We start from the raw sequence: 18,903 nt of genomic DNA on the forward strand, positions 1-18,903 counted from the left end.
ATGACCAGAGTGAGGACGTGGAAGAGGAGTTGCTGGACGATGAAGTCACTGACCCAACTGGAAAAATGGCAAGAAGAGCGAGGACAGCAGTACAGAGGGGGAGGGGGGGGGGGTACCACAGCACCGCAACAGGCTGGAAGAGGCAGTGGGGTGGCAAAAGGGAGAAGACGGGCCACACCAAACAGGCCCGCAACTGTTCCCCAGAGCACCCCCTTGCGGCAATCTCACTTGCCAAGGGGTAGGTGTTCCGCAGTCTGCCGCTTTTTTGAGGAAAGGGCGGACGATAAAAAAAAATTGTCATTTGCAACCTGTGCGGTACCAAAATGAGCCGGGACGTGAACACTTGCAACCTCACCACCACCAGCATGATCTGCCACATGGCATCAAAGCACCCTAATAGGTGGGCCGAACGCCTGGGTCCACAACCAGTGTCTGCGGGTCACACCACTGCCTCCTCTTCCCCTGTGTTACGTGCTGGCCAATCCCCTGTCCAAGATGCAGGCCTGGAAGCCTCCCGCCATGCACCTGGACCTTCGCAAGCACCATCAGCTAGCACATCCACTTCTGTGTCCCAGCGCAGCGTACATATGTCCATACCCCAGGCCTTTGTATGAAAGCGCAAATACACAGCCACCCACACACAGATCATAGCATTAAATGCTGGCCCTAGAAATGTTGCCATTTAGGCTTGTGGACACTGAGGCTTTCTGCAGCCTCATGTCGGCGGCTGTCCCGCGGTACTATGTCCCCAGCCGCTAATATTTTTCACGGTGTGCAGTCCCACCTTTACACCAGCATGTGTCCCGTAACATCACCCATGCCCTGACCAACGCAGTTATTGGGAAGGTTCACTTAACGACTGACACATGGACAAGTGCTTTTGGCCAGGGACGCTACATTTCCCTGATGGCACACTGGGTGAACGTTGTGGAGGCTGGGAGCGAGTCGTTCCCTGGAAAGGCACAGGTGCTACCGACGCCAAGGATTGTGGGCCCTACTTCCATCAGGGTTTCCACCACCACCTATATTAGTGGCTGCAACCCCCCTTCTCTGCCTCCTCCTCCACTTCCACCTCTGAATTATCATCTTGCAGCACCAGTCAGCTATCAGTCAGTAGCTGGAAGCAGTGTAGCACTCCAGCGGGGAAGCAGCAACAGGCCGTTCTTAAACTGATCTGCTCAGGTGACAAACAGCACACCGCCGCAGAGCTGTGGCAGGGGATACGGGACCAGACTGAGCTGTGGCTCTCACCACTCAACCTACAACCAGGCATGGTTGTGTCTGATAATGGCCGTAACTTGGTGGTGGCTTTGGAGCTCGGCAAGCTCACACACATACACTGCCTAGCTCACGTGTTTAACCTAGTGGATCAGCGGTTTTTCAAAACCTACCCCAATTTGCCTGAGCTACTGGTGAAGGTGCATTGCGTGTGTGCCCATTTCCGCAAGTCATCGACATGTTCTGCGGAAATGGGCACACACGCAACGCACCTTCACCAGCTCACTGACTGTTGTGCGATGTGAGCACGCACTGGAATTCCAGGTTCCACATGTCGGCCAGGCTTTGTGAGCAGCAGAGGGCAGTAGTGGAATACCAGCTGCAAGATAGTCGTTGCCTTTCCAGTCAGCTTCCGCTCTTCACAAGCGATGAGTGGGTATTTATGTCTGACCTTTGTGAGGTTTTAAGCAACTTTGAGGAATCAACACAGATGGTGAGTGGCGATAACACTATTATCAGTGTAACCATCCCACTTCTGTGTCTACACAAACGCTCGCTGCTCACAATGAAGGCGGACGCTTTGCATGTGGAAGAGGTAGAAATGGGGGAAGAAAGTACACAGGGTGATAGCCAGACCACCATCAGTTTGTCTTCTCAGTGAAAATTGGATGAGGAGAAGGAGGAGCAGGAGACGGTTGTTGCCTCCGCTACAGAGGGTAGTACCCATGGAAGTTTTATTCCATCTGTTCAGCATGGATGGGTAGAAGAGGAGGAAGAGGATGAGGAGATTAAGAGTCATCCTCTTGATGAGCACAGTAAAGTCTTGTCTGTTGGGACTCTGGCACACATGGCTGACTTTATGTTAGGCTGCCTTTCCCGTGACCCTCGCGTTGTATGTATTTTGGCCAACAGCGATTATTGATTGTTCACCCTTCTAGACCCCCGCTATAAAGATAACTTTTCATCTCTCATTCCTGTGGTATAGAGGATGAAAACACAGAAATATAGTGGCAAATCTGGGGGAGCTGCTCAACCCCTAACACTGTAGCGTGTTTTTCATTGGGGGAGCAGCCCCAGCGCATGTGGACCCCAGCAAACGACTATCCCCAGCAAAAAAATTTTTGCATACGGTGGAGGATGTCGGCGCGGTCCACATGCACCACAAAGGCATCCTACACAAAACGGAGCATTGTGCGGATGAAAATATAATCATATAAATCACAGAAGAAATGCACCAAACGGATATGCCACTGACTATACTGGCTAGTCATAAATGCAGATATTAAAAGCTGAGACTTTTGCCAATATATTCCTGTCAGGAAGATATCGGAGCCCAACATGCACCACGTCACGGATCTCAGCATGGCAAGGGGTCCTACCACTACGCTACCTATGGTGTGAACAAGGTCTGAAGGTGATGTAATCCAGCTCACAGCCAAGCTTCCACACAACCGCCTAGCAGGACAACTAGTGCAATGTGAACAAAGCCAGACTGTAAGCCACACCCATATCAGACCATGTGATGGAGGTTACCAGGTGCAAAGGAGAGTGTTTGAATGCCAGGTGAAGGCACATACACTACATATAAAACAAGACAAAAACACAGAAATATAGTGGCAAATCTGGGGGAGCTGCTCAACCCCTAACACTGTAGCGTGTTTTTCATTGGGGGAGCAGCCCCACCGCATGTGGACCCCAGCAAACGACTATCCCCAGCAAAAAAATTTTTGCATACGGTGGAGGATGTCGGCGCGGTCCACATGCACCACAAAGGCATCCTACACAAAACGGAGCATTGTGCGGATGAAAATATAATCATATGCCACTATATTTCTGTGTTTTTGTCTTGTTTTACATGTAGTGTATGTGCCTTTACCTGGCATTCAAACACTCTCCTTTGCACCTGGTAGCCTCCATCACATGGTCTGATATGGGTGTGGCTTACAGTCTGGCTTTGTTCACATTGCACTAGTTGTCCTGCTAGGCGGTTGTGTGGAAGCTTGGCTGTGAGCTGGATTACATCACCTTCAGACCTTGTTCACACCATAGGTAGCTTAGTGGTAGGACCTCTTGCCATGCTGAGAACCGTGACGTGGTGCATGTTGGGCTCCGATATCTTCCTGACAGGAATATATTGGCAAAAGTCTCAGCTTTTAATATCTGCATTTATGACTAGCCAGTATAGTCAGTGGCATATCTGTTTGCTGCATTTCTTCTGTGATTTATATGGTATAGAGGATGAGCAAAATGGTGCAATACCAGAAGGTCCTTGTGGGAAAAATTGCTCCAGAAATTTCCAGCTGACAACGCTGGCTGCAGAGTACCTAGTTCCTTGGCCAACCGAGGAGGGAAGACGAGGGGAACACACAGCAGTTCTAACAGAGGCAGGGCAACACTCTCAAAGCCCTGGGACAGTTTTATGACACCGCGCCAGTACCCTCAACCTGATGCGCGGCTTAGTGTCACAAGGAGGGAAAATTTTTGGAAGATGGTGAAGGAGTACGTAGCAGACCGTGTCAACGTCCTCAGTGATCCTTGTGTGCCTTACAACTATTTGTTTTCCAAGATGGACGCGTGGCATGAACTGGCTCTCTACGCCTTGGAGGTGCTGGCTTGCCCCGCCGCCAGCGTTTTGTCAGAGCGTGTATTTAGTGTTGCTGGGTGCATAATAACTGATAAGCGCATCCACCTGTCAACTGAAAATGCTGACCGGTTGACTCTTATTAAAATGAACAAGGCCTGGATTGCCCATGACTTGTCTACTCCATCAGAGGAAAGCGGCTGAACATAAAGGCATTCTAAATGTGGGCTTTTATGGTGTATTGAATAAACTGCATTCCCATGCACCCCTTACACCACTAAAAAGGGTATATGGCTCTATTTCCCTTTTCTCCTTCTCCATCATATCAACATATCTATTAGGCTGCCCTTGCTCCTAATGTTTTATAGGGTCACCAGTAGGCCCTCACCCATAATGTTTTAGAGGGTCAGCAGCGGGCCCTCAGCCATAACGTTTTTGAGGGTCACCAGCAGGCCCTCACCCATAATGTTTTTGAGGGTCACCAGCAGGCCCTCAACCATAATGTTTTAGAGGGTCAGCTCAGCAGCAGGCCCTCAACCATGATGTTTTAGATGGTCAGCTCAGTAGCAGTTCCTCACCCCTAATGTTTTAGAGAATCACCAGAAGGCCATCAATCATAATTTTTCAAGGGTGTGTATGAAATACTCCTTTTATGTGTAATAAAGGGTGTATTGGATAGCCGGTTCCTTGTAATTTTTGTCAGCCCTTTCCCTTAGTGCATAGGCTTTATGAGTGTAGGAGTCCCACTACCTGAACAATTGTACCACAATGTGAATGAGGCCCTCTTTTATGTGATATACACGTTGTATCAGAGTGCCTCTTCCTTGTAATTTTTGGCAGCACTTGCACTTTATATACAAGTAAATATACAGGAAATAATGTTTCCAAAATTTTTCCTCTAAAATCGATTTTATCTTCAGTTTGGTGCGTATTATTGTCAGTCTGTAAAAGTGGCATACTACTCGGACAACATCGTTCCCAACAGCGACCTGGGAGTCCAAGATGCATCCAGACATCCTCCCCATGCTGTTCCCGGACCATTTCAGTGGTGTTTCCATCAATTTCTGACCTTTTCCTATGAACCAGAGACCCTTCCCTATTCAGAGCAGAGAGTGCCTGGTTTAATGCTTGGTGCTTCCATTGACTTCCATTGTGCTCGGGCGCTCGGTAGAGGTGTTCTTACTCGAGCACCTGAGCACTTTGGTGCTCGACCAACACTAGTATTAATATTTTTCCAAGGCACTGTATACCTTTTATAGATACCTAACACTACAGAGGAGGGCATCATATTCTGATACTAGGGGTGGCACCACAGGAGGGGCATTATCTATATACTGGCACTACAGGGGTAGCATTACATATATATTGGCACTACAGGGGGCATGGAGGAGTGTTATACACTCACCTAAAGAATTATTAGGAACACCATACTAATACGGTGTTGGACCCCCTTTTGCCTTCAGAACTGCCTTAATTCTACGTGGTGCTGATAGCATTCTTTAGAAATGTTGGCCCATATTGATAGGATAGCATCTTGCAGTTGATGGAGATTTGAGGGATGCACATGCAGGGCACGAAGCTCCCGTTCCACCACATCCCAAAGATGTTCTATTGGGTTGAGATCTGGTGACTGTGGGGGCCATTTTAGTACAGTGAACTCATTGTCATGTTCAAAAAACCAATTTGAAATGATTCAAGCTTTGTGACATGGTGCATTATCCTGCTGGAAGTAGCCATCAGAGGATGGGTACATGGTGGTCATGAAGGGATGGATATGGTCAGAAACAATGCTCAGGAAGCCCGTGGCATTTAAACGATGGCCAATTGGCACTAAGGGGCCTAAAGTGTGCCCAGAAAACATCCCCCACACCATTACAACACCAGCCTTCACAGTGGTAACAAGGCATGATGGATACATGTTCTCATTCTGTTTACGCCAAATTTGGACTCTACCGTTTGAATGTCTCAACAGAAATAGAGACTCATCAGACCAGGCAACATTTTTCCAGTCTTCAACAGTCCAATTTTGGTGAGCTCGTGCAAATTGTAGCCTCTTTTTCCTATTTGTAGTGGAGATGAGTGGTACCCGGTGGGGTCTTCTGCTGCTGTAGCCCATCCGCCTCAAGGTTGTGCGTGTTGTGGCTTCACAAATGCTTTGCTGCATACCTCGGTTGTAACGAGTGGTTATTTCAGTCAACGTTGCTCTTCTATCAGCTAGAATCAGTCGGCCCATTCTCCTTTGACCTCTAGCATCAACAAGGCATTTTCGCCCACAGGACTGCCGCATACTGGATGTTTTTCCCTTTTCACACCATTCTTTGTAAACCCTATAAATGGTTGTGCGTGAAAATTCCTGTAACTGAGCAGATTGTGAAATACTCAGACCGGCCTGTCTGGCACCAACAACCATGCCACGCTCAAAATTGCTTAAATCACCTTTCTTTCCCATTCTGACATTCAGTTTGGAGTTCAGGAGATTGTCTTGACCAGGACCACAACCCTACATGCATTGAAGCAACTGCCATGTGATTGGTTGACTAGATAATAGCATTAATGAGAAATAGAACAGGTGTATACTGGCAGTACAGGGGGGCATGAAAGAGTATATACTCGCACTACAGGGGGCATTATTTATATATTCTAGCACTAGTGGAAAGCTTTATATTCTGGCACTATGGGGGGGACGGAGGAGCATTACATACAAGAACCATGGGGGGAGCATTATATATTGGCACTATAAGGGATTTATAAAATACAGGGGGTACTATGGTTATAGTATTACAACTGGGGGTACTGTAAGGGTATTATTAATGGGCACATTATGAAGGGCATTGCTACTAATGGGTGCACTCTTGTGGGGTATTATCACTATTAGGGGCAATATTACTAATAAGGGCAGTCTGGGAGCACTATTACTATGGGAGGACTATCTCTATGGCACTGTTATTTCTGACAGTATACTTTTTGGGGTCATGGGGCAGCACAGCGGGCACAGTATTGGGAGGAGCAGCAGGATGGCAGTGACCAGTATATATTTGATGTCTGAGTTGCAAAATCTGTAACAGCCCCCTATCTACCATGTGACATATAGAAAGTGGGGTACGCACCCATGACCAAAGACATCTGCCCGTAATGGTCTCGACTTAATGGAGAAGAAAAGGAAAGTGAAGAACTCAAATCAATGGAGACTTTAAATATAAGGCCTCTTTCACATGGGCTTTGAGGGTGACGTGCAAGAAAAGATGCAGCTGCGTTGCAGGAAAATGCGAAATTTTTTGCCGCGAGTGCAAAGAGTTTTAATGCGTTTTGCACGCACGTGAGAACAATTAGCATATTTGGTACCCAGTCCCGAACTCAGACTTCTTGACAGAAGTTTGGATTTGGGATCGGTGTTGTGTAGATGTTATTATTTTCCCTTATAAGGGAAAATAATAGCATTCTTAATACAGAATGCTAAGTAAATTAGGGATGGAGGGGTTAAAAAAATTATAATTTAACTCACCTCATCCACTTATTCGCACAGCCCGGCTTTTCTTCTTTCTTCTTCTTTGATGACCTGGGAGGAAAAGGATCTTTGGTGATGTCACTGCGCTCATCACATGGTCTATCACATGATCTATCACCATGGTGATGGATCATGTGATGGACCATGTGATGAGCGCAGTGATGTCACCAAAGGTCCTTTTCCTCCCAGGTCATCAAAGAAGAAGAAAGAAGATGAGCCGAGCAGCGCGAACAAGTGGATGAGGTGAGTTTAATACATTTTTTTTAACCCCTCCATCTCTAATTTACTTAGCATTCTGTATTAGGAATGCTATTATTTTCCCTTATAACCATGTTATAAGGGAAAATAATAATGATCGGTCCCCACCCTGATCATCTCCTAGCAACCATGCATGAAAATCGCACCGCATCTGCACTTGCTTGCGGACGCTTGCGATTTTCACGCACCGCCATTCACTTCTCTGGGGACTGCGTTGCTTGAAAAACGCACAATATGGAGCATGCTGCGATTTTCATGCAACGTATCAGTGATGCGTGAAAATCACCGCTCATGTGCACAGCCCCATAGAAATGAATGAGTCCGGAGTCAGTGCGGGTGCAATGCGTTCACCTCACGCATTGCACCCCCGTAGAAAACTCGCCCGTGTGAAAGAGGCCTAATTCACTGGACCTGACCCTCACTGCTTATTTTCAAATGTGTTTTAATCTCTTTATTAGAAGGTAGGGTCACTTTATATTGATTTGCCGGAGGGTGCAATTTTCCAGCTTTGCCTAGGGCATCGAGATACCTCGTCCCAGACCTGTTTCCATGTGTGTATCAGTACTATTTGTAAAACTTGACATTTAGCACATTTGGCTTTGCTATTTGGGTCAAGTGACCGAGTTTGACTATGTAATTGGAGAGTTGTTAAAATGAGCATTGCGGGTGCTGGGCGAAAGTTTATGTACACAAATGAAGCCTAACACAGGGTTGTTTCTGAAATTTGGGACTTATCCAAGGTCATTCCTGTTCCCTTGTATAAATCTGGCATAAGGCACCACAATCAAAGATCACAATCCCCGCCTGCATGTCACAGTGATCAGTGACTACGCACCTACGCGTCATTGAGGTGTAGCTTCGTGGATTTGCTCAGTTCTAAATATACAATGAATTTCCTTGTAACATCTCTTAAGAACAAACAGTGCTGTTATCTTCATGATACGGATGAATGCGTCTCTCCACCCAAATAATAAAGCCTTCATGGGCTCATGAGTGTTCATGTACCCGTAATCTGCCCCATATTTCACAGGCTGTACTCCCGGGCTGATCTTAATAGTGTAGTAAGATGAAGCAACAGTTCCAAGCCATTCTGCAGACAATGGACAACAGTCTTTGGTTACCTGGTCACTGATGATCTAGACAGGTATAGTATGGCAGCATTGTACGCTGATGGTCCTTTCACACAGTATTCTCTCTCTATAACAAGCAACAGTCGACAATGGGAAAGTTAATCGCTGCCTGTTATTACTCTCATGTTCAGTACTGAATGATCTGAGGGGGTGAACGAGCACTCATTCATGCGTTCACTTGTTCCACCCTTACTGCACATTTTAGGCCAGCAGGAAATCCCCAGTTTTCACAGTGAGACGTGCAAGAGATAATTTATGTGACTGCAAAGAACATGTGATGAGGACTGTTCATGTTCAACAGGCCATAGAGTAGCCCTTATGGCGGAGACATGACAGCCCAAAGGTTTATTATTAGAGGAAGACATTGTTCAAAAACAGGTAGACATTACTGACCGATATCAATAAAGATGTCTTTTCCTTTGACCATGCGATGTGGATGGGGTGCCATTTAAAGGGGTATTTTTTTTGTACTGGCGCACATTTATAATAGTTTTTTTTGTACTGGTGCTCATTATAAGGGGTTATTTTTTGTACTGGCACACATTATAAGTGAGTATTTTTGTATTGGCACAAATTTATAAGGTGGTATTTTTGTACTGTCACATATTAGGGGCCATTTTTCTACTAGCACACATTATAAGGAGAATTATTAGTACTGGGGGATGTGGGGATTCGCTCTGGTAGGCAGGGTGAGCAGACGCAGAACAGAGGCACCAAAAACAGTTCTTGATTAAGCTGCAGTGTTTTATTCACACAAGCAGGTTTAACAGCTCAGTAAACTATTTCACCTTAGTTGAAAGTCCTGGTGTTCATTCGCACCATGCTGCAGGTTCTGCATAAAGAGTCCAAGTCCAGGATGTAGTCAACCTGTCTTCCCCCAAACAGGACGCAAGCATTCATCTAGGCAACAGCCTTCCACCCCCTGCTGCTGTCCAGCTGGCTTTTAAGACAGGTGTCGGCAAAGCCCGGACCTCACCTGGCTGTCAATCAGTCCAGCAGCACATGCTGGGAGGAAAATACCTTCCCCTCCACACCAGACCTTTTACTGTGGCACAGGGGCTATGGGAAACATAATTACTAGTATGGGCAAAATGGGGGCATTATTACTATTGGGGGCACAATTAACACTATGCACTCTGGGAGATAATTATTTCTATTGATGGGACTTTGGCGATCACTAAAAAAAAGGGGACAATAATACTTGTCACAAGTAGGCGTCACTATAACTTAGATTCAAGGACACAAAAATAGTGGTAATTTGTTATATCGAAACATAACTTTTACTAATGCAATTAAAAGATAGGCCCTAAATGTAAAAATCATACAATATGGTAAGAGTAAAGAGCAGCGGTAGTAAAAACCAACGTGCACGGCGGCACCCAAGCAATTGATGTAAGGTAAAGGTGCACTGCGGCACTTGGATTTGATAACCGTAGTCCTACCGCTCTGTCGTCAACGTCCAGGGTGCAGTCTGCGTCCTGACACCGGAGTTATTTGCTCCAATCGGACCATCGGCTGCTGGAGGCGGTGGGGTCAGCCCTAATATGACCCTGTGGTATAACCTTCAGTTTGCCCTGATAACTAAATTTCAGTAGCAGCCTCACCACAGGGCACTCGTCCTTAAAAGGGCGACCCCGTCAGGAACCTTTCCCTGTGAACTGGCCCTGATTGGCCCTAATCTAGTCCCGCTCTCTACATGCACGTTTCATATCTAAGAAATCATCAGGGGAAATCTAACTAGGACTTTTAGAACAGAGACAATCGGGTGATACCAGTTATAACACACCCATATGATCGTCTGTAAAATCTATGGACTGGTGGAAGAAGGAGTACTGGATAAAGCTCCTCAACCACCTGTACATCTGACTATCCATGGGCAATGAATCACTATATCAGCTTGAAGGACAATATGTTTACACTATTAGTGTCAGGGACACTGTTTCCTGGGTGGTTATATTTTAGGGCACTGTGTGACGATAATTATTGAAGGGGGCACTATCTGCATGGTACTAGTATTTTTAGGGGCACTATCTGTTTCTACAGTATAGTATCGGGGAGCACAGCAGGCACAATATTGGAGGTGGCTGGATGGGGTGTTCAGAAGGTTGGAGGATGATGGAAAATGAGGAAACTAATATGTCTGAGTGCCAAACTCTGCAGATACAAGAGATGGCTGAAAGAAATCATCATGGTGGTCGGCTCTGAATGGTGAAGATGAGGAAAGAGAACATCTACATCAGAGAGGGGACATCACTGGATGTAAGAGGTATGTGGCACTGTATTACCTGGTATGTTTTGTAGCGCTCTATGTAATGTTTTTCAAGTATGCATGTTTTCCATTGTTTACAATGTCTTTTGTGCGTTCAAAACAGAGGTCCTGTCCATAAGATGGCCATTGATGGGGGGTCATGTGACAAGGCAGATCACCTCCATTTGATGTCTCCTCCATTCAAATACACTGCTCCTACCATCTGCACTGGTTCTGTTGGGAGTTTAGTGCAGGTGCAGTATGTCTGAATAGAGGCGACATCGCGTGGAGAGGATTTGCCCTATGACCCTCCATGAGCAGCCATTTTATGGACAAGACCTCTGTGTGGACAGCACAAAAAGACTTTGTGAACAAGGGAGCATACCTTATGAAATATAGAAAATGTTGCAGAATTATATTAGTATCATATAATCATCTCACAAACATATTGGTGAACAGTTACCAGAAAGTGACCATGCTGAAAATAAAAAAGTAACTACAATAATTCCTGGTCAACTGAATTACCTTAAGGCTCGAAATAACCTAAGAACGCCACTTACCTGTTCACTCCATTCCAGCATTGAGGGTCCTGTGCCTGGAAGTGTGATGACCTATCCATCTTTACATGCAGCTATTCAGTGGCCTCAGTGGGGACGTGTCCCTGGCGCCATGTGACCGCTGAGGACAGTGAATAGCTATATGCGGTGGGTCTCTCAGAAATAGGGGATGTGGGAGGGTACTGAACACTAATAGGGTACTCGACAGTAGATATGGGACTTAAGGTGATCCTTAATATAATGGGCTTATACATATGCCACTGTCATTATCTAAGCGGTATATGTAGAGGGGACATTATGTCCTCCTCAGCAACTTCTACCTCACTGCAACTGGTGCAAAGGAGGATGTCATAATCTGAGAATGAATGTTGGCCCGCCAATGAAAGTCTCAAGTCCACACTACAATTCCTGATTATTTGTGATGCATTGGGAAGGATTCATGAGGGACGGAGACACTGCAGATTTACTAGTGGCCACCAAAAGTAACAGCGAAATCTCATCCACACGCTGTGGAGAAAATTCACTGTGTAAATTGACCTGTAGTGCGGATTTTTAATTTGCAATGCACAGGGTGAATTCTGCAGAAAAATCTGTGACAGATTTCCATGTAATTTGTATTGTCTGCTGCAAATTATGTCTGTGTGCATGTACCCTTAAAGGGGGTGTCCGACCCACAGGGCGAGATCTACTAAGGCCTATTAGGTGTTAAAGAGAGTCTTTCACCTAAAATCACCATTATCGAACACTAACTTCAGGATCTCCATTACATTCCCCATATTAGAACGCTACCTTCCATATTGCTGTCCATCGCCGATTTAATCAGAAAAACACTTTTATTTAATATGTTAAATAGCTTCTATAGGTGCCCAGGGCCGGCGTTCATGCGGCTGGTGCCCATGCCCCTTGGCACTTTTCATACCAAACCCCTCCCCTCTCACCCCTCTGGCCCGCCCTAGGTTCTTCTGATTACCTCCTCCCTTTAGTGAGAAATCCCGCGCCTGCGCCGTTCAACAGAATCTCCGCGCCTGCGCACAGCATTACCCATTATGGGCAGAGGCACCAGAGCGTTTAATGCGCATGCGCCAGCCTGTACATCCCGATCTAGCCGGCGGAAGTAAGCAGCCGCATCAGAGGACTGTACTGAAGCCGGAGAAGGGGCGGGTCGGCGCAGCATCATCTCTCCTCCTTTGCCATCCCTTAGTCCTGTTGCTGCTGAGAAGGTGTCCCCTCATTTTTTTTATGTCTGCAGGCGCGGAGATTCTGTTGAACGGCGCAGGATTTCTCACTGAAGGGAGGAGGTAATCAGAAGAACCTAGGGCCGGCCAGAGGGGTTTGGTATAAAAAGCGCCGAGGGGCATGGGAACCGTCCGCATGAACACCGCCCCTGGGCACCTATAGAAGAGAATTAACATATTGAATAAAACGAGATTTTTGTGAAACTCACCTGTAAAATCTCTTTCTCGCTTGGTTCATTGGGGGACACAGGACCGTGGGTATAGCTGCTTGCTGCCACTAGGAGGTGGCACTAGGTTGAAAAGTGATAACTCCTCCCCTGTCGGCTATACCCCCTCCAGTCTGGAGAGAGCATATCAGTTTGTGCCCAAGCAATAGGAGTAGGAGAAAAAAAACAACCAATAAACAACCAATAACTGACCAATGCCAGCCGGATCAAACCAGAACTGAGGGCCATAACGGCTCCACAACCGCCAACATTTACGGCAAACAGAAATTACTGGGTGGAAGCTGTGTCCCCCAATGAACCAAGCGAGAAAGAGATTTTACAGGTGAGTTTCACAAAAATCTCGTTTTCTCGCTGGTATCATTGGGGGACACAGGACCATGGGATGTCAGAAAGCAGTCCACGGGGAGGGGAAAAAAAATCACATGCCCATGGAGAAAAAACGCCCTTTAGGATGCGTAACTCACTGCCGTCTGCCAGACTTTGTTGCCTGGAGCAATACCCACTGGTGCCTAGGAAGGCACCCGGTAAAACTTGATGAACGTGTGCCCGGAAGCCAGCGTAGAAATGAGGGGAAGGCCTGAGGACATCTTGTAGAAGTCGTGGTATCATGCTGTCTCAGTTAGTAGAGCTAACCTTAAACCCTCCACCTGAAAAGGGCTCTGAACAGGAACAACTGCCGAAGTAGTACCAGGGTAGAACCCCTACCTGAGGACGACTGTCCCACTACAGTGATTACGAGCATCTAGCCCTAGCGTGAAGACTTCCCTGCGAAGGAGAACCCTGCAGAGTGCCAGCATAACACCCTCACCTAGATAAGGAAGAGTGGTGGACGAAGCATCCAGAGTCAGTGGAATATTCTGCTTGCTGGATCGTGATCACAGTATTCTGTGTAATGTGACCGACCTGAATGGTGGAGGCTCATGGGGATGGGGGGTCTCTAGGACACATAAGTGTTCCTGGGTGACCCCCCTGAGAGCACAAAGGTCGACATTTTGTGTCCCCAACCAGTGCTGGAAGAAAATCAAAAGAGACACCCTGCTAAGCAGGGAGGTCTGCCTCCTAGGACACTAAGCTAAAAACTGATATGCTCTCTCCAGGCTGGAGGGGGTATAGCCTGCAGGGGAGGAGTTATCACTTTTCAGCCTAGTGTCGCCTCCTAGTGGCAGCAAGCAGCTATACCCACTGTCCTGTGTTCCCCAATGATACCAGCGAGAAAAGCGTTTTTTCGAGAAAATCGGCGATGGACAGCAATATGGAAGGTAGCATTCTAATATGGAGAATGTGATGGAGATCCTGATGTTAGTGTTCTATAATAGAAAAAACACGGGTGGACAGCACTCCTAAGTAAAAATGCTGCGGGTGCTCGTCTCCAAGGGAGGTGGTAAAAGGCCCCCCAATATTAACAACTTTTAGATGTTCAAAAAATGGAGACAGCACGTCCAAAAAGGTGAGTTTTAATTCCAGATGCAACGTTTCGGCTTAGTGATAGCCTTTGTCACTATAATAGTGATTTTAGGTGAAAGACTCCCTTTAAGTGTAAAAATGAAAGACCCTTGCTTGTTCATTGGTGCTGAGGGTCCTGTCCCTACTGATTCTGGACCCCTGTGGACCAGAAGTGTGACGTCCCATCTGACGTCATATGTACCGCATATAGCTATTCACTGTCCTCAGCGGTCACTTGTCCCCACTACATGGCTGCATGTAAAGATGGACGGGTCCTCACACGTCCAGGCAGTTCCCTCAGCACAGGAATTGAGTGAACAGGCAAGTGGCTTTCTTATGTTAAATACATTTCGCGCCTAATTGAAATTCAGTTTACCAGGAATTACTGTAGAGTTATTTTTTTTATTTCCAGTATATACATTACACCCACCCCTTGTACATAACAGCAGCCTTATAACATATGGCACCATATCTAGGTCAGAACTGCGCGGCCCCCTGAGCACTATTTCCATCCCACTTCCGGTCCCTGACATAAAGCCTTACTGGCAGTTCACGCCCATGGATTTTACAGGAATGTTGTGCGGAGGAACTCTGAGCACAATGCTTTGGCGGAGGGATATGACATTTAGCACTGCGCCTGTATATAAGAAAAGAACGCAGCTCCCGCCACGTCAGTCTGCAGGTGTAATGAAGGAGAAGACGTAGAGACGAGGAATCCTAATCTTATCGCATAGGCGTCATTGCATTCCTTAGGTTTTGCCTGTGAAGAGACAGTCTACACTCCGGGACCGCCCACCAAAGCCAGCAGCCATGGCTGTATAGCGGCGGCAGCAGCCAGCGGCTCCCACCTCCCCAGGCCAGTGCAAGGCGGCAGCACCCAGCGGCGCTGGCAGTACCCGGCTTCGGCACAAACATGGCGTAAGTACACTGGGCTAACGTGTATGAGGGCAGAATGTGCGTCCTTTTGGGTTATGGTTCGGATAGGGACGTTGGGAAATGGCGTAGTGAGAAACTCGGGCGTTGGACAGCCACGTTTGTAGGCGCTAGTGCTGGAAATACCCAGTGTCTCGTGTGACCCGCACCCGGGGGACGTCTCTCCTAAATTGGTCTGTAGTGTGACAGCTGCTCGGCGCTTTCTCTGTGGGAATCCGTTGGGGCTCATGGGAGTCTCGCATTACAGCACAGCAGATGGCGCGTTGTGTGACAGGCTAGAAGACAGCCGCTGCTCTTTGTTCAGGGTTGGGGCTGGTTTGCGACTTGGAAACTGGATGACAGCTAGACTGCTGGGCACCTTGTATGTTGGATGTAAGGATGAAGGCTAAGATGGCGGCGGGGAAGTGATCAGATGGCAGAGCCGTGAAATGGCCGCTCTGTCCTCGTGCGGTGTGGGAGGGGGGGGGGGGGAAGTTACCATATATGGTCATGAGGAAGCGGCAGGCTGTCAGGCTTGTGCTTCAGTAGAGGAGACTGCGGGAGCACAATGGCAGGTCTTCATTATGGCTTTATCTACATGGATTTCCTTTCTCCTCCACAGGCTTCCCAAAGTATCCCGCAGCAGCATTGCTGTATACCAGAAAAGCTCAAAATCCACATTCTACCTGAAAAATCTGCTACCTGAACAAGATGAGCCTATTGAGCGAAGAGATGTTGTTGGGGGACTTCTCGTCCCCCTTCAACCAATCGTTTTTGGAGGCTGAGGAAAGTTTGGGTCTCTTGGATGACTGCATCGAGGAGCCCGGGTACCTCCCATTGCATGGGTTGTCCAGCGGTAAGGCTAAGAATGGCGTCTCCGGTTTGCTGCTGCCTCTGGAGGACTCTCTTGGCAGTTTCCAGGGTAAGGATGAAGGTTATACATTGCATCTTACACAAAACTGCCTAAAACTTGGGGGCAAACTAAGCAGTGATTATCTAGGATGATCACACTGAAGATGTCTGACCTTAAATCGCCATGATTTCCAGAACAAAGGCCATCTGTACCTATTTGGCACCAGTTCAGATTTGTTTAATCTGAGAGAGTAGTCATATCTAAGGGCCTGAATTGAATGTTGGCTGTTACAGTAACATCTGAGAGGCATCTAAGCCACTTGTGCCTTTTTATTCTGGTTATGGATGGTGGTAAAAGATCAAACTTGTCAGAAGTATTTAACATCAGAGCTGTGGTTTGTTAGGATAGTTTATTGTAAGATGAGGAAATCTCACTTTTTCCATGGTGCACTTATTATCAAACATGATTTTGCAACAGATGTGAGAATGTTTTTCTAAAACGTGACCATCAAAACACAACCCAAAATAATTCTAGTATTTGTTTCTAGGAGACGCCTTCTCCGGCATGGATTGGATGGTGGAAAAAATGGACCTGAAGGAGTTCGACTTTGATTCCCTGCTTGGGATGGAAGATCTAGAATCCACCGTCTCACCAGATGAGCTCATGGCCACGCTGGATGACTCGTGTGATCTCCTAGAGGACCCACCTCTCCCAGTGGTGTTTTGCCAATATGTGCAATCACCAGACAAAATCTCTCTTGCAGAAAACTCACTGGAGGCAGATCAGGTGGCCCCTACGACTCCAAATGCTAGACAGTCCCAAGTCTCCAGTCCAGACCATTCCTTTATCTTGGATGTAGGCAGTGAGGTAGATGTTGCTGAGGAGGACAAAAGGTCCCCTGCTACATATACCATTGAAGTTGTAAAGAGTGAAAAGGAAGAAGTGTCAGATAGTGACAGTGGCATATGTACGAGCCCATCATACCTAGGATCTCCTCAGCAAAGTCCCACATCTACTGTTGAGTACCCTAGTAGTGTTCAGTCCCCTCCTACATCCCCCATTTCTGAGAGACCCAAACCCTATGATCTTCCCTCTAAGGATAGAGAAGTATTGGCAAAGGTAAAAGCTGTAGGGCAACCCAAAGTAGACAAGAAGAAGAAGAAAATGGAGCAGAACAAAACAGCAGCCACTCGCTACCGGCAAAAGAAGAGAGCAGAGCAAGACTTAATATCTGCAGAGTGCAGAGAACTGGAATCAAAAAATGACACCCTTATGGAGAAGGCAGATTCTTTAGCAAAAGAGATCCAATATCTGAAAGACCTGATAGAAGAAGTCCGTAAGGCCAAAAGTAAACGAGCAAAAAGTTCTTAGGTTAGGAGAAGGTTTGGGAGCGCTGTGTATGTTGTATATATTGGTTATGTGGTTTAACGTGCATGAATGTCTACTTAATAAATTATTTTATAGTTAAATGTATGTGTGTTGGATGTGTTTCTCTGCTCTTGAAGCAATCACCAAAAACGCCCTAGGTCTAAAACAAAAATGCATTATTTTTTGGAATGGTTGAATTGCCGTCACACATGCTTTGTTAAAGGGAGGGAACCTGTCTCCTCAAAAAATGCATCTACACCTGCCAGCAGTACCTCATAGTAGCCCGCAGCCTGTTAATAATCATGCTTCAGCCTGTTGTCCGATGCTGCTCAAGTAAAAAAAAAAAGTTTTATTCTCCATCAGCGCTATCGTACCGGCTAGCTTGAAGTAATAGGGGAAGCAGCCTCCTTGCTTTAAGTCATAGTAACCACGCCACCTAACATCCCCTCTTGCCTGAGAGTGACAGCCTGCAGTGCAGCCATGATTCCCCGAGTCTTATGCATGTGCAGTATGCTCTGTAGTATTGTGCTGCTGCCGCACATGTGCAAAACTTGGGGAATTGTGGTCACACTCAGGCGAGAGGGGACAGTTAGGGGGCATGGTTACCTTGACTTGAAGCAAGGGGGCTGCTGCCCCCTTGACTTCAAGCTGGCCGGCACTATATTGCTGATGGAGAAGAAAACTTTTTTTTTAACTTGCGCAGCATCAGACTACAGGATAAAGCATATGATTATTAACAGGCTGTGGGCTACTATGAGGTACTACTGGTGGGTGTAGATGCATTTTTGAGATGACAGGTTCCCTTTAATCTTTTCACAAAAGCATAATTGGCAGACTTGACTATTTTTGGCTGCCTAGGTAAGGACTTGTTACAAAACATAATCACACAAACTGGTGGCTGCATTACAAATTGTTTGGCTCTTAGGAGGTTAATAGCGTACCTTAATATGCTTTACACTAAAAGGAGATCCTGCAAACAATGCATACTCTTTTATGGTCACATACAGAAATTTGTCATATACAGAGTTCTTGTCTAAAAGTTTCACACTGAATATGCACCACATGCAGGGTATGAACAGAGCCCTAGAATGCTACATGGTTTGTCACATCAAAATGTCAATTTTATTTGATAAATATGTGCCACAGGTGGCCCCCTCCATCTGGTGACAGACATGTATGTCTTGTGGCTGCTCTAGATGGGAATCCTGGAGGTGTGACCAGATATCTATTATATACTGTATATCGGTTGGTAATGCGCCCAACATTTATTTCCACCACGACAGCCACAATGCAATTTACCCTTGACCTTGAGGGGCAGGGACACAGTTTAAATTTCTCTACACCCCCTCAGTGGTTTCCTGCCAGTAC

General features: G+C 46.6%; 1 protein-coding gene across 1 annotated transcript; it reads left to right on the forward strand.

The window, feature by feature from the left end:
- Positions 1 to 15,059: 15,059 nt before the first annotated feature.
- ATF4 (activating transcription factor 4) lies at positions 15,060 to 17,636 on the forward strand. The gene is made up of 3 exons (XM_044301906.1): positions 15,060 to 15,320; positions 15,937 to 16,236; positions 16,715 to 17,636. Exons 2-3 carry the CDS (start codon positions 16,026 to 16,028, stop codon positions 17,536 to 17,538), a joined length of 1,035 nt encoding a protein of 344 aa, XP_044157841.1. The 5' UTR covers positions 15,060 to 15,320; positions 15,937 to 16,025; the 3' UTR covers positions 17,539 to 17,636.
- The last annotated feature ends 1,267 nt before the right edge of the window (positions 17,637 to 18,903 follow it).

The sequence above is a fragment of the Bufo gargarizans genome, chromosome 7 (genome assembly GCF_014858855.1).
Source record: "Bufo gargarizans isolate SCDJY-AF-19 chromosome 7, ASM1485885v1, whole genome shotgun sequence".
Lineage (NCBI taxonomy): Eukaryota > Metazoa > Chordata > Amphibia > Anura > Bufonidae > Bufo > Bufo gargarizans.

Coding starts and splice junctions, on each gene's coding strand:
- ATF4 (XM_044301906.1), top strand. CDS start 16,026: ATGAGCCTATTGAGCGAAGAGATGTTGTTGGGGGACTTCTCGTCCCCC. Junction 16,237..16,714: donor CTCTCTTGGCAGTTTCCAGG/GTAAGGATGAAG, acceptor ATTTGTTTCTAG/GAGACGCCTTCTCCGGCATG.